This window comes from Acanthochromis polyacanthus, chromosome 15, assembly GCF_021347895.1.
Source record: "Acanthochromis polyacanthus isolate Apoly-LR-REF ecotype Palm Island chromosome 15, KAUST_Apoly_ChrSc, whole genome shotgun sequence".
In the NCBI taxonomy this organism is placed as follows: Eukaryota; Metazoa; Chordata; class Actinopteri; family Pomacentridae; genus Acanthochromis; species Acanthochromis polyacanthus.
In genome coordinates, this window is record NC_067127.1 from 23,187,787 (window position 1) to 23,202,053 (window position 14,267).

The 14,267-nt window shown below is 40.9% G+C and overlaps 1 protein-coding gene across 1 annotated transcript in view; it reads right to left on the reverse strand.

Annotated features, from left to right (window-relative positions):
• Positions 1-14,267, reverse strand: part of LOC110967819 (adhesion G protein-coupled receptor A3) — a 228,203-nt gene that overhangs the window by 181,194 nt on the left and 32,742 nt on the right. Inside the window, 4 exon segments of the mRNA XM_022217540.2 lie at positions 2,772-2,935; positions 6,054-6,125; positions 6,313-6,384; positions 8,659-8,730. Coding sequence (XP_022073232.2) covers positions 2,772-2,935; positions 6,054-6,125; positions 6,313-6,384; positions 8,659-8,730 — 380 coding nt within the window.

The following is a 14,267-nucleotide window of genomic DNA, read 5'->3' on the forward strand; positions in this document are numbered from 1 at the left end:
CATATATGCTGCACACTGGGGCACATTTCTCCTCAGTTTTCTGCAAACTGCTTCACATATCACGCGTGCACTGCATCTTCATGTAATGTCCCTTCATGCACAAACACACACAGCCGTACCCCACCACTAACCGATGATTTTCTCATTCCGGCGCAATATCCCCTGCGTGAGCCAGATGTAAGGAGAAGAGGAGAATGATTCTATCACATATGAGATACAATTCCCCTGTGGACCGCAGCACGGAGCAGGGAGATAGGGAAACTGAGGGAAAGGCAGGCAGGGAGGGAGGGAGGCTGAGACCGCCTGTCTGTAACCAGCCTTTCAGGAAAAAAAGAAAGTTAAGACTCGTGGATTTCTTTTCACCGTTTCTAACCACTTACAGTCAGTAAAGAGGCCATTTTGTTGCATTTTAAATACTCAGTTTACTGCAGCCACTGCTAATAGACACCATTGTCTTGGTCTTTTAGCCTTTAGAAGTGTGTGGCTTTAAAAGGTTTGTGCACATGTCAACAAAACAGTGTTTTCATACCTGTATCACCTCTTTAAAATAAGGTGTCTACTTCACTGGCATTCTCAAAATGAAATAAGGATGACATGTTTTGAACTTACAGTGCAATCATCACTTTCTTTTATTTTTCTCCTTGCTGTCTCTAAGGGCAAACACGCCATGCTGCATAATCTTTATGTGAGGGACCCAAAGCAATAATTAAAGGGAAGGTTTTGCAGAGCATTGCATATTCAGACATTTTCACACCTGGCAACTTCTGCTACAATATAGTCTTCAACCACTGACCACAGTGCAACTCCAACAGAATGACAAGCAGCTTTATAGGCTTTTCAAAAAGCCCTTTGGTAGCAATTTGAGAGGCAGGGCAAGCACATCTCATTTTTGTTCATAGCGCAAAAATCTTCTTGGAGGATTTCAACTAGCAACTCCTGCAGCACGAGCTCTATTCCCTGGATTTTAAAGCTACTGGCACCCCCTAAACAGATGGAACACCACAAGGCAAAGATCACTGAAAGACTGAAAAAGTATAATGAGATATTCCTTGCCAGGGGTTTTCTGTCTAGCAATTGTGCAGTAAATCACTGCCTGATATTAGGCTTGTCAAACAGTTCACAGCAGGTGGAGCGCTAACAGTGGAGAGGGAAACCTATTATCACAATAGCGCTACTAAATCAAGTTCTCATTGTGAGAACGACTTGAAAATGCAATGTTAGTGAAATTAAACAGTTTCTTGTTGATGGGAATTCTCCGAAGGTGTTCCCAAAGTGGAAAGTTATACTCTATATTACTGACATAATATATATATTATCTTCAGAAATTATTCAAAATGATATCATAAAAGCTCAAACTATTTGCTTCTTTTCCATTACAAAAGTTAAAAAATATATGCTTTTTTTTTTTTTTTTTAGTTTGTTTCTCGGGGATGTGATGGTCTTTGTGCATGAAAATTTGTGATTTCTCTTATAGGAGTAAAACCTGAAATTTCACAGAAAACAAAACACATCATGTACTTCATTTACATATTTTAAGTGAGAAAACACCTTGCTAATGTTTTATGAGTCACTGTTTTTCGTGAGAATGATTTATTTGGGGAATGATGTAATGGTTGCTGCAGTCTGTACCAAACAAACATGTCCTCTTTGTATGGTTGTAGGTCAGGGCATCTCTGTAGCACTACAATATAATGGTATGTTGTGACACATTATACCATATCAAATATTTGTATTTTGACAGTGTGATTTCAATAATAATTTGATTAATTGTTCATCCCTACCACACAGCCTTCTTTCTAGTTCTAATCAATTTTATAATTTTCCTTCAAAACCGACAATGTCCAGTCAAGAAAAATCGTGATGGCACTGGAGTTTCTCTCGGGGATGATGTAATGTCACTCTCTGGTCATTGATTCAACCTATGAAAACTTACCTCTGTGTGTCAAATTTACATCTTTGCCCATGAAAATAAATCCTTAAAACAGTTTAGATATAACTCTACACTATTGACTCCTCTAGAACGCACAGATCAATGGCCTCCCTCCTTTCTCTTCCCTATTTGGTAAATAGTCTGCCTAATAGGGCGGCATGGCTCAGTGGGTAGAGTGGTCGTCCTTGCAACTGGAGGGTTGCCGGTTCGATCCTCGGCCATGTCCAGGTGTCCCTGAGCAAGACACCAAACCCCTAACTGCTCCTGATGGGTCGCATGGCAGCTTCCGCCATCTGTGTGTGAATGGGTGAATGTGATGTATAATGTAAAGAGCTTTGGGTATCTTTCAGGTATAGTAAAGCGCGATATAGACCAGACCATGTACACAGAACTTTGTGGAAATGAGACAGAGGAGCAGAGAAAAAACATCTTTTTGTTTTTTGTTTGTTTTTTTGAACCATGGGTACACTAATCTGGGTTATAGTTTGTGTTTTTATCATTTTTGTAAACAAGGATACTTTATAATTATAATTATAATAAATGTTTCCTTATGAGTATGTCAAACAGAAGAAATTTTCAAGAAAGGAAGGAAATGGTAAGAGGCTAGCTAGTGCTAGTCAGCTAGGTAGAAAGCTAGCAATAAAACATATTTTTTTAAAAATCTAAAAGCGTGGGAAAACATCTTAATTTTTCCTTATAATTACAAAATGTATTTTTGCTCCACTGCTGAAAACACTTTTAGACAGAGTTTTTCATTTTGTCCTAAATTTTCTTACATTTACATTAGTTTTAAAAGACCAACCCTGCCTCACACCAAGAGTGACCCTAGTTAAGTTCTTACCACATTTGAGCTGCTGTTCACGTAGGTTGCGAAACTCCAGGCCATGGAGGTGGGTGGGATAAACACACACCGTATCGTTGCCAATCCTCACCGAGTTCCTTCGAGCCCAAATGAGCAGCCACTTGAGCTGGCAGTCACAGAACAAGGTCTCAGTGCTGAAGTGCCTGGTGAGAGTCATAGCAGGCAGTTAGAACCTGTGTGCAAGTGTCACCGACTATCCTTTGACTTCATTTATGCAACAGGTAGATATTTTGATATGTCACAACAGGAAAAACAGATCTGACTGATATTAATGCGTGTCAGTTCCAGGGTAAAGCTTGTGTACCTGCTGACTCACTGGTCAGTTTTTTGTACCCACATATACTATTGTTCAAAAGTTTGGGGTCACCCACGGAATTTCATGTTTTCCAGGAAAACTCACTTTTATTCATGTAAAAACAGAATTGCACAAGGGTTTTCTAACCATCAACTAGCGTTTCAGCACGATTAGCTAACACAGTGTACCGTTAAAACCCAAGAGTGATGGTTGCTGGAAATGTTCTTCTGTACCTCCCTAGATATTCCATTAAAAATCATCTGTTTCCAGCTAGAATAGTCATTTACCACATGAACAATGTCTCGACTGTATTCCTGATAAATTTAAAGTTATCTCAATGGGAAAAAAATGCTTTTCTTCCAAAAAAGTGACCCGAAACTTTTGAAGTGTATGTGGAACTGAACCATCATTCACTCCACTAGCTGTACCTGTGCCTATGACTGTAACATATCAACATAAGTCCAATGAAAACAGCCAATAGCTCAGTGAATTTACTATTGCTTATGTGCCATGAACAATGACAAATGAGGTTTAAATGCATTTTTAACTACAACTTAGTCTATGCAGTAGAAGATTGCATCTGCACAATATCACTATTGTGACTACAATTATCACTGCACAGTGATTTTATCACTCCAGCAGAAAATGAAAAACTGTTAGATGACTTTTTTTGATCCCCACAGTAGGAACTCTATGCAAAAATGGAAACATGGAGAATACCGTATTTCTGACTTTTTTTTTTATCTGCTCTTTGCTTAAGGGTTGTTTCCTTTTTTTTTTTTTGACTTGTCTCTTTAAAATATCCCAATGGTGTTTCATTTCATTCAGGTCATGTACCGTTCTCGTGCAGATCATGCTTTTCACTTTGTTCTTGTTTAGAAACTCTTCTGTTGTTTTGGCAGCATGGATGGTTATTATGCGGAAACATTCTTCCTCCGCCAAGCTTCTGCAGATTGGGAGTCATCCTGCCAACTAGCATTTTGGTATATCCACGGGCACCACGGTTGGATTTCTAAATGTCATCTCCCCAACACGTTGTGAACTCATGCAGCCCCACATCCTCACACTCCCTCCTCTGTGCTTCACTGTCAGGGCCATGCGTTAACTGTAATAGTCAAGACCAGGCTCACAACAAACATGGCAGACCCCATTTGAACATCAAGTTTATCTTGGTTTCATTTGATCGAAGAATGTGCTCCCAAAATTTGTCAGGCTCCTCTTTATGCATTTTAGGAAAGTTTAATTTTGCTTTTTAGTGCCAGAAAGTAAGCAACATTTTTTCCTCTTGGAGGCCATTTATAAACCTCTGCATTTTAAGAGGATCACTGCTGCAGCTCTGATTAGATGGCTTAATCTGTAGGTCATGATTACTGCTGCAACTATGTACAGATTTTTAGTTGGTCACAGGATCTTCTTATGTTTGAGTGTTTTATTTTGCCGTTTTGTTTGTGACAGCACACAATCAGATTTTTAAACACTTCCAACGATTCTTTTCCATATAGAGCTATGATGTAAACATGTAGATAGACACAAAACTACAAAAGTTATGGTGTTTGCAGCTCACTTGATACCTATGTTTACGCAGCTAGCAGTTGGAAATTACCGGTGTACTCCGTTGTCCATCCATCCATTACCCACACACCACTCAGTCCTCAACAGGGTCGTAAGAGGGCTGGAGCACATTCCAGCCCGCTCAGAGTGAGGGCAGGGGAAGATCCTCAGTTCACATCCCAGCCTTTCCGGGATCTTTCTGCATGGAGTTTGCATGTTCTCCCTGTGCATGGGTGGGTTTTCTCCAGGTTCTCCAGCTTCCTCCCACAGTCCAAAAACATGCTGAGGTTGATTGGCAACTCTAAAATGTCTGTGTGATTGTGTGTCTGTATATGCAGCCCTGAGACAGACTGGCGACATGTCCAAGGTGTCTCCTGCCTTTGCCCGAGTCAGCTGGGATAGACTCCAGCCACCCTGTGATCCCAATGAGGATTAAACGGTGCATAGACAATGGATGGATGAATGTTTTTGGACTGTGGGAAGAAGTCAGAGTACCCGGAGAACGTGTAAACTTCATGCAGAAAGATCCTGGAAGACGCAAACGCAAACCAGGGACCTTCTCGTTGGAACTCACATACTGTGACATATGTGGTGTACAACCAGTGACTGTAAACAAAGCCATCTTCCTCATGTAGCGCCGCATGACCATGTATTCATCAGCCTGTCCTCAAACAAAAAACGACCACATAGGTCGTCTGTACACGCCCGTATTACGACCGAGTGTTACGTTTTGACTATGCGACCTCTGGCAGTTGAGTAAATATCAACACTCCGGTGTCGCAGGTGAAACGTCACCATGAACAAACTTTTATCTAACACTATCCCTATCCCTTTCCCTAACCCTAACCCTAAACCCGTGCTGGGAAAGTGAGGAAAAAGCCGTTTCGCGAATTAAATCCCGTAATGCCTTCCTTTTCCCCGTAGGGGCGCTAACGTAAATACGCTCTCATGGGTTGTATTCCGGTGCACGTCACATACGACCGATGTGGTCGTATGAATTTGAGGACTTGTTGGTATTCATCCACTCCGCTCGTCAACTCCTCCCTGAGCAAAATTTGCTTTCACGTCGGAAAGGCCGTAAGTTGGAATGATGGAACAAGATTTTCTTAATAAATTGATGGGAGATGGCAACATAACAACAAAACGAGGATCAAGTAAACCAGAGACCTGGTGTGTTCACTTTTGTTGCACTAAGTTTCTACTTTGGGGCTTGTACGTTCAACATAGTCTATCTGAAGTATTTGTTTTTACTTGTTCATAAGAAGAACTACTCTGCTTGTCAACTTAGAACTACTGGAACTATATGAAACTGATACAATTTGAAATGATTTAACACTGAAGTGATTTTGAACAGAATAGTACATATTTCTGTTGTATACTGTAGATAACTGAATGTGTCTGTGTGTTTGCCTTACAGCACTCTGAGAGCCACTAGGTGTGTGAAGAGCCCCATGGTCAGAGTGGAAAAAATGTTCCCAGATAAATTTCTGCTTGTGGGGGAAAAAAAGAAAACACACACACATAGAGAAAGAGGTCAATCATCACACAGACTGAAACCACATTACCGTAATTTTAGACATTACTGTAGTCACATTAAATACCATGTTCTGTACAGACACGGTGAAATAAGCATAAAGAGGTGCATTGCATGTTTCCAATTAAGAGATTACTCACAATTTTGAGACATTGCCAAGATCAAGAAACATTTCAGGGGAGAGGCAGCCAATCCTGTTGTTGGACAGGTCACTGTATGGAAGATAAAAAGAAGTGAAAAAAAACCCCAAATCATCTATGAGATATCTGTGTTAGTGTGTGCTTCCATGCATGCCTGCACATCTATGAAGGCCGGCCATCTATGTCATCTATTCAACTCCCTGAAATATCTGTCCTGACCTTTTGCAACCTTTTATTCATCACATAACCAGGGCTGGCGCACACACACTGACATAAGCAAACACGTGGAAATGCAGTGGGCTTCCACATGCGACTGGCTGAGTGCTGTCGCGTCCGTGGCTCTGTGCCCTCGCTCTCTGTAATTAAAGAGCTGCTTTGCTGGAGCAGCTGTGGGAAAATAAGCAGAGCACTCGAATAATCACCAGTTGGGGAGCACTTAAATTAGCACTCTGCTGCTCCCCGAGCCTTGTGCACACGCGCCCTGAATCAGCACGGCTAACTCACTGTTTGCATCTCTGCCAGCACAGATCCCACTAACTATCAGGCTGCAATCATGTCACTCACTCCCTAACCCTTTATGCAGAAAACCAGGATGAGAGCAATCGTGGAGAAAATTACCCGGGCAGAGGAAAACACCAAAAACAAACGAAAAATTAACTCTCCGACTTTTTTCCCCAAACTTTCTTCCACAACTTTGTGCATGTTTACATTGCGAAGAAGTTTGTGAAATATTTCAAATTTTGACACAACTTGATGTAACGGTCAAAACAATTGTGACAGCACAGTACAAGTATTTTTACCCGAGTTGCTGCTTGTGCCAAGTTGGCTGCAACATGTAACACAAGTATTCTTGAAAAATAAAAAATAGAAAAAGCAAAATTTACAAAAGTTTCTTGAGCCGTAATTCTGCAAACAAAAAACCCTTCATAAAATCTGTGTCTAAATTGGCATTGCATTTCTTGATATGCACAAAGTAATTAGGTTTTGGTGGTGCTTATAGTCTGGATCCACAGATTTGTTAAAGATTTCTGTGTCATTGCGAGATAACAGCATGGCGTCACTAACTATGACAACAAGTGAACACTACATCAGCTGCCTGCTGATGATCATGATTGTGATCCTACTACAAATCGACCACTGTGGACTTCTTGAGACTTTCCATCGGAAATGATACAAGGAACAGTTGCTTAAATTGTGGGGGTGTTTCCGAGTCCTATCAGTTCCTGCCACCCACTACATATTTACATCACATGATTCGGTATCTGTACATAACGTGCACACACATAACACACGCCTGTGCTCAGCGAAAGGTTATTTTGTTTGTGAGTACATCTATATTAAACGGACACATTCTACGTTGCCGTGATTTCTGATCATCAATAACTAATAAACAAATGCTGCATGTCTGACAATGCCATATGGGGGAGTACTGAGTTCTCAGAGTGTTTTTCTCGTCACATTACGTGTTTGGTGATTATAGATATAAAATTTGTATTTTAACTGTGCAGAGCAGCAGCTTGGAAATATCTCAGAAGTTACTGGGGGTTAACAAGTTGGCCTGATTTGCTGCATTTCAGCTGGTAAGTACACTTTCCATTGCATTCCAAAAATATATAAATGAGAACAGCTTTGTCGTGATTTTGGCAGTATATGTGGGCACAAGGAGCGGGAGAGAAGCACACAGATGTAAAGTTTAGACACCAGACAGTGGGATGATATTGTGAATATGTTAATTAGTGCGTAACTTTTTCTAACAATATTTTCAAGCAGACTTTAGCTACTTCACATTTAAAGTAGTTTGGAACACTGTGTAAAACCCGACTGCTTTCCTTAACATTTTGCTGACTTTGTGAGTTTTCTAATTATGTTACTCTATAATTGCATTTATCTTTCTTAAATTAAATAATGTTGATTAAGGGTGCCAGCTCAAGAACAATGGAAAATGTCAATATCTCATCTGCATGTTTTGTTACACCAATGTGCTGCATTTATAATTGTCTGCTTTTATACAACTTTTCTCTAGCCAGCAACACCAACAGGGAGTCAGAGGTTTTAATCTCCAAAATCTGAACATAGAAAGTATTTAGAAAGCATTTAACAACTAACTGCAGTAGCGTGGGGGGAGGCGTTGCCTGAAACAGGACAACGTGTCCTCAGTTAACTTTGCTTGAGCAAAGAAAGTTCAGCAATGCTTAAAATAGTACTTTCAGCCCTTTTACCTCAGTTAAACATTTCAGTCTGCTCTTCATTCTATACTTGAAACACTCCCTCTCGTTGTCTCCAAAGCCAGAGGACTTTTCCCCCTCTCCCCTGGAGAAGGCTATTACAAGGCTTCATCATACTTACAGTCTCCTCAGAGCCAGCAGACCACGGAACGCCCCAGGCTCCACTGTACTTATCAAATTATTCTTCAGGTCCCTGGAGAAGAGAGACGGAGAGACAAAGTGAAAAATCTATCTGTCTATGAGATGCTTAAAAAGGTGTCAAGTGGAAACAAAAGTCAGGGTTTATAAAATAGAAGAACTTAACATCTGATTACAATTTAGCATTCAACCGTCTGTTTTATCTCTTTGGGAAATGCTTTGAGGTAATTTGCACCTGAGCGCCACAGACCGTTTCCTGCATGTTTGAGACCCCAGACCACATCCAGTCAGGAGTCAAAGACACACATGTTGCGGTTTCAGCCAGGCACTCCATGTCCGGCCCCCTCCGCCTGCCCCGAAACCTCTGATGATACTAAAAAAGGATTTCAGAAAAATCTCCTTTCTGGTTTTTCACTGCAGGCCAAACAAAACTTCCTGAAATTGTGTCCCCGGTTTCCTTTAACTCTGCACTGTGTGTCCCAGTGTGATGAGAATGAGAAGAAGGGTTGTGCCTTTTTCCAAATGTGAGCAACAATGTGCCTCAGCTCACCCTAAGATGACTTCTCTCTCTCTTTTTTTTTTTTTTTTTTTTTTTGTAAGTTAACAGTCACACAGGGCAGATAAGGGTCAGCCAACGGAAACAAAACAAAACCAACAGGGCTATCAAAGCCACAGTCATTATCCCAAAGTGAAAATAAAAGAAATGCTCAAGCTCTTTTTTATTTGACACACGGGACAGTTTTGTAGGGCAGTGTTCTCTTTCACTTAATTAAAGCAGACGCTAAATAGCTCCGCCTACAGAACGGAGGATTTATAGGAGCCATACAATGATGCAGATCTTCTCTGGAGATTGTAAGCGTGGATGTGTACGCCACTACTACTGGATGGAAAGCCTCAGCTGTGGCTGTTTTACAGTAACTGGTGTTAATTTGGTCGATGTAAAGCATTAGTTACTCATACAGAGGATGAGCCATCATTAGCAGCAGAAAAATGACTCATCTAAGGTTAATGATCTGTGTCTTGTTGTTTAGTTCATGGTAAACACACACACAGACACACACTGTCAGCAATCTCCAACAACCCTCCAACTAGGATGTGGACAGAAGAAAAGTCTTACGGAAAGTCTATACACTAACGTTCAAGAGTTTGGGGTCACTTAGAAATGTCCTTATTTTTGAAAGAAAGGCCCCCTCCCCCAATGAAGATGACATTAAATGCATGAGAAATACAGTCTAGACGTACTGTTAACGTAGTAAATGACTATTCTCGTCGGAAACAGCTGATTTTTAATGGAATATCTACATAGGGATGCAGAGGCCAATTTCCAGCAACCATCACTCCTGTGTTCTAATGCTACATTGTGTTAGCTTATTGTGTTGAAAGGCTAATTGATGATTAGAAAACACTTGTGCAATTATGTTAGCACATGAATAAAAGTGTGAATTTTCCTGGAAAACATGAAATTGCCTTGGTAACCACAAACTTTTGAACGGTAATGTAGAGATCTCAACCTTTTATTTCTTTATCCAACGAGGTGTCGCATGCCTTTCTCTTAATCTTATATTTCCGTGTATCATCATGCTGGTGTGACCTCAACACCTTCGTATACCATCCTTCTATTCTGCTGACTTTTCACACCACTAATGAGACCTTCTGCAGACATCCTCCAGGATTCGCCATTCACACAGCAAGGAAGAGTTATCTGAAGCTGCCTTCCGGACAGACTAACCTCCTGGTCCAGTCAGGTCGGCCAACGGCTAGCTCTCATCTCTGCTCTCATCTTAAGTTGTCTTTGATCATGTGTGATACGGTACAAAAGAGCAGGTGGAGGATGGAGGTGAGGAGGTCATCTGCTGTGCCTGCAGCAGCTCCTTTTATCCTCAACCGTCTTGCTGCGCACCACTCTGCCATCTCGGAATTTTGCTGAACATTCAGAACTCGCCACCTCGATCGACCGATTGCCCCACCAAGGGGCAGAGGTCAGTGAGTCTGCACAGTAAATATGCTACTGTAAAAGCGTTATGACGGAATTTGATTCCCATTAAGTTCATAAAACCAAAAAAAAACTGTTGATTTGCAATTCTGAATGAGCTCCCCATGTATTCGTACACATGAACTCCCTCTGACTGTTACCATATAGTGCTATCATTACATTCACTGACAAAATAATTGTTCTGTCATTGCACTGTAGTGTTGTTTTCACACTGTGTGCCAACTGTAGCCTTGTTTATTCCAGTGACTTCCTGTATGAAGTCATTTTTAAAGCCACATAAAACAAACCGTGGCATTGCAGGCAACACCTTTTATAGTCATCACATCTGAGCCAACTGGTACCAACAAATAAATGTTCTAAATTATGGTTGTGTCATTAACAGCCTCAGGATGGGTGGAGTCTGCTACATAATGCAACAGAATGTGAGCCAAAAGTTTCAACAATCAGAGGAAACTATTTGAAAGTGAATTTTGCATCGTTTTCTGCATCCTTTTTATGATTAACTGCTTGACATCATTTGTATTGCTCTCTGTCAGTAAGCTCCAAAACATCTGGTGTTTAAACCAGGATATAAGTAACTAAGAAATATTTGCAAAACAGATTTTATTTTGGGGCTGCACAGTGGCTTGGTGGTTAGCACTTTTGCCTTGCAGCTAGATCTTCCTGGAATCTTACTGCATGGAGTTTGCCTGTTGTCCCTGTGCATGCAAGGGTTTTTTTCTGGGTAATTCTAAATTGTCCGTAGGTCTGAATGCGAGTGTGTAGTCCTGAGACAGACTGGTGAGCTGTCTAGGGTGTCCGCTTCACCTTAAGTCAGCTGGGACAGACTCCAGCACCCCCGTGACCCTAATGAGGATTAAACGGTGTATAGATAATGGGTGGATATTCTATTTTGAAGCCTACATTCAAAGCTGTAAAGTACATCAGAAGCCTCCTACTGTCACTAGGCGATGTCAATTCTTTGTGGATTTTTATTACTCCGATTTTGAATTTTAAACTTTTCCCTTTCTGTATGCACTCTATGAGCCCTAGACTATTTTTTGGGTTTTAATCTTGTTTTTATTTTCAGAACACTTAGTCTTTTGTGTAATACAAAATAATATACATGACAACATCTCTATGTTTTTGATGTATCTTACCATAAAATGTGGGCAGTAGAGATATTCTTTCGTAATTGTGTAAGAGAGATTATCTGGAATCTGTCAAGATCAGAACCATGATGGTGGGGTACTAGGATTTGGAATTAGGAAGAAGTATGAGCTCAGTGCCTCACAGAACAGTAGCCGACTTTCAGAGCTGGCAAAGACGGCAAATGTTTGCCTCAATCCCCATTCAAAACTCTGATTCTGCCCTTTCTTGTGATACAACATATCATTGCATTAGGGCTGGGCGATAAATCAAATTAATTCGATTAATTTGCCTTTTTAAAACCTGACGATTTGAAAATTTGCCAAATCGTAAAATCGAGGCAAGCTTAAATATCTAACAATACAGATTCTTCTTCTGCCTTTCAGGACTTGTGGACAGGCGTTTGCTTCCGCCTCTCAACTCCTTCCGCCAAAACACTCACACCATCGTCATGATGGACAGAACAGCAGACGAAGAGTTGGTCGCAAGAAAAGGGCCTCATGTTAGATCGATTATATGGAAGTGGTTCGGCTTTGACAAGACTGACACAGAGCAAACTACAGTCATGTGCAAGGTTTGCAAAAGCACCGTGAGAACGAAGAGTAGCAGCACAACTAACCTCTTTCAGCACCTCCGGCAGAGGCATCCTAAAGAATGGGAAAAGTGCTCACAGCTACGGGAGCGCAGCATGGCTAGCACTAGCCATAGCAAGACCTCAAAGAAACAACAAAAATCGATTAAAATCGTAATCGTCCAAGATGACTATTTAAAAAAAAAAAAAAAAAAAAAAAAAAAATCGAGATTATATTTTTTGGCCATATCGCCCAGCCCGACATTGCATAGATATTAACACATCTGGACGATAACATACCTACACAATGCCAAGTTACTGAGTAATTCAAACCACAGTAATAGGTGTGGACATGGACACAGCTGTGTCGTAACTATGATTCATATCAATGCAAATTCAAACTGATCTTTTCTTATCAGTACATCATATTACAGACAAGCAGCTACCAATGCTGGAAAGGTCAAGTTGTGCAGTTTCATTGACATGTGCTACAACTTGCTGCAAGAAACACTTTGAGAGCAGTTTAACTGAAAAGAAGGGATGCAAATTTGGACTCAAGGTGCATCTATCAAAATTTACGCATTAAACAAAGACACTTACAAGTTCTCAGGCCCTTCTGTCACATACATCATTGGCTCCCTACTAGTCTGGATTTGGAATCCACATTTCTTCTCAGCTCAGTCATGACAGTAAGTAGAGGTCTGCTGGAGTCAATCTCAGGACACAGTGAGTCAGGAAATCACTGGATGGATCACCAGCTAGCGCACAGAGACAGATAACCACCCAGAGTTAGTTTAAGCTGCCAGCTAACCAAACTTACTGCAACTGTACTCACATCAATCAGGATTTTATGAAATGAATTGCAAACAATCCTGGTAATACTTAGGACAGCAGCAAAAAAACAGAAGTAATTGTCAAGCGAGAGTTAAACCAGACCTGTATTTTACTGCACACATATGGCGCACACTGTTGTGATTTATTGCATGAGTAAAAGAAACTCCATATCATATTTGTATTTTGCCATTTCACGGCGTGAGTTAATTTCTCTTCCGTCTCTGTTACATGCAGGAAGTAGGACAGCAGCACATGATAAACAGCTTTTTCTTTCTGCTCAGGAAAGTGGATCCATATGCTTGTAACTCATCCAAGATCCACTGACAGCGGAGCAAGGGTCCGTCTGTGTGGTGCAACCCACCTGTTAGGAAACGCGTGCTAACTGACATGGACATACAACTCTACATGTTCGACAATGCCAACACCTGACAAGAGCTCTTTTCACAAGCATCCTGACACATGATACAGATCAAGACATGTTCACAAGCAAACCCATAAATTCTCAGACAAAATGTACCACTCACTCAAAGGTCACACAAGAAACATTACCAGAACTATAATCTCCAGTTTTGTAAATTCAGCATGAAGTGCATTGTCACTGCAACAACTCTTCACTCAGAAACACTGTGCTCCTGACTAGGTCCGATTGTTTAGTTGGACTGTAAATGAAGCTCTGCACTTCTTGTATACACACTCGCTATGTTTCCCAATGAAGGCTTTCCGGGGAAGGAAAGGAGGATTTTAATGTGAAGGTCTTTGTGAAAAGTTCTGAATCTGCAGGAGCGGGATTCAGCAGCGGCATATTAAAACTGCAAAGCGAGGCAAATCAGAAAAGTGGACCCACTTTATTAAATATAGTCAAAGAGTACACTTAAGAGGAAATAAAATGTATTAGCCTGTCTCAAATAAAGGCCTCTCGTCAGTTGAAGTAAACAAAAGCCCTGGCCACTATTTGAGTATTTATGGTACACACACATACAAACAAATGATAACTACCTCGGGGAGACTTGCCCCACATATCCGCTGCAGATACAGCTGGAGCAGCTCAAATGAGATGAATGTTTAA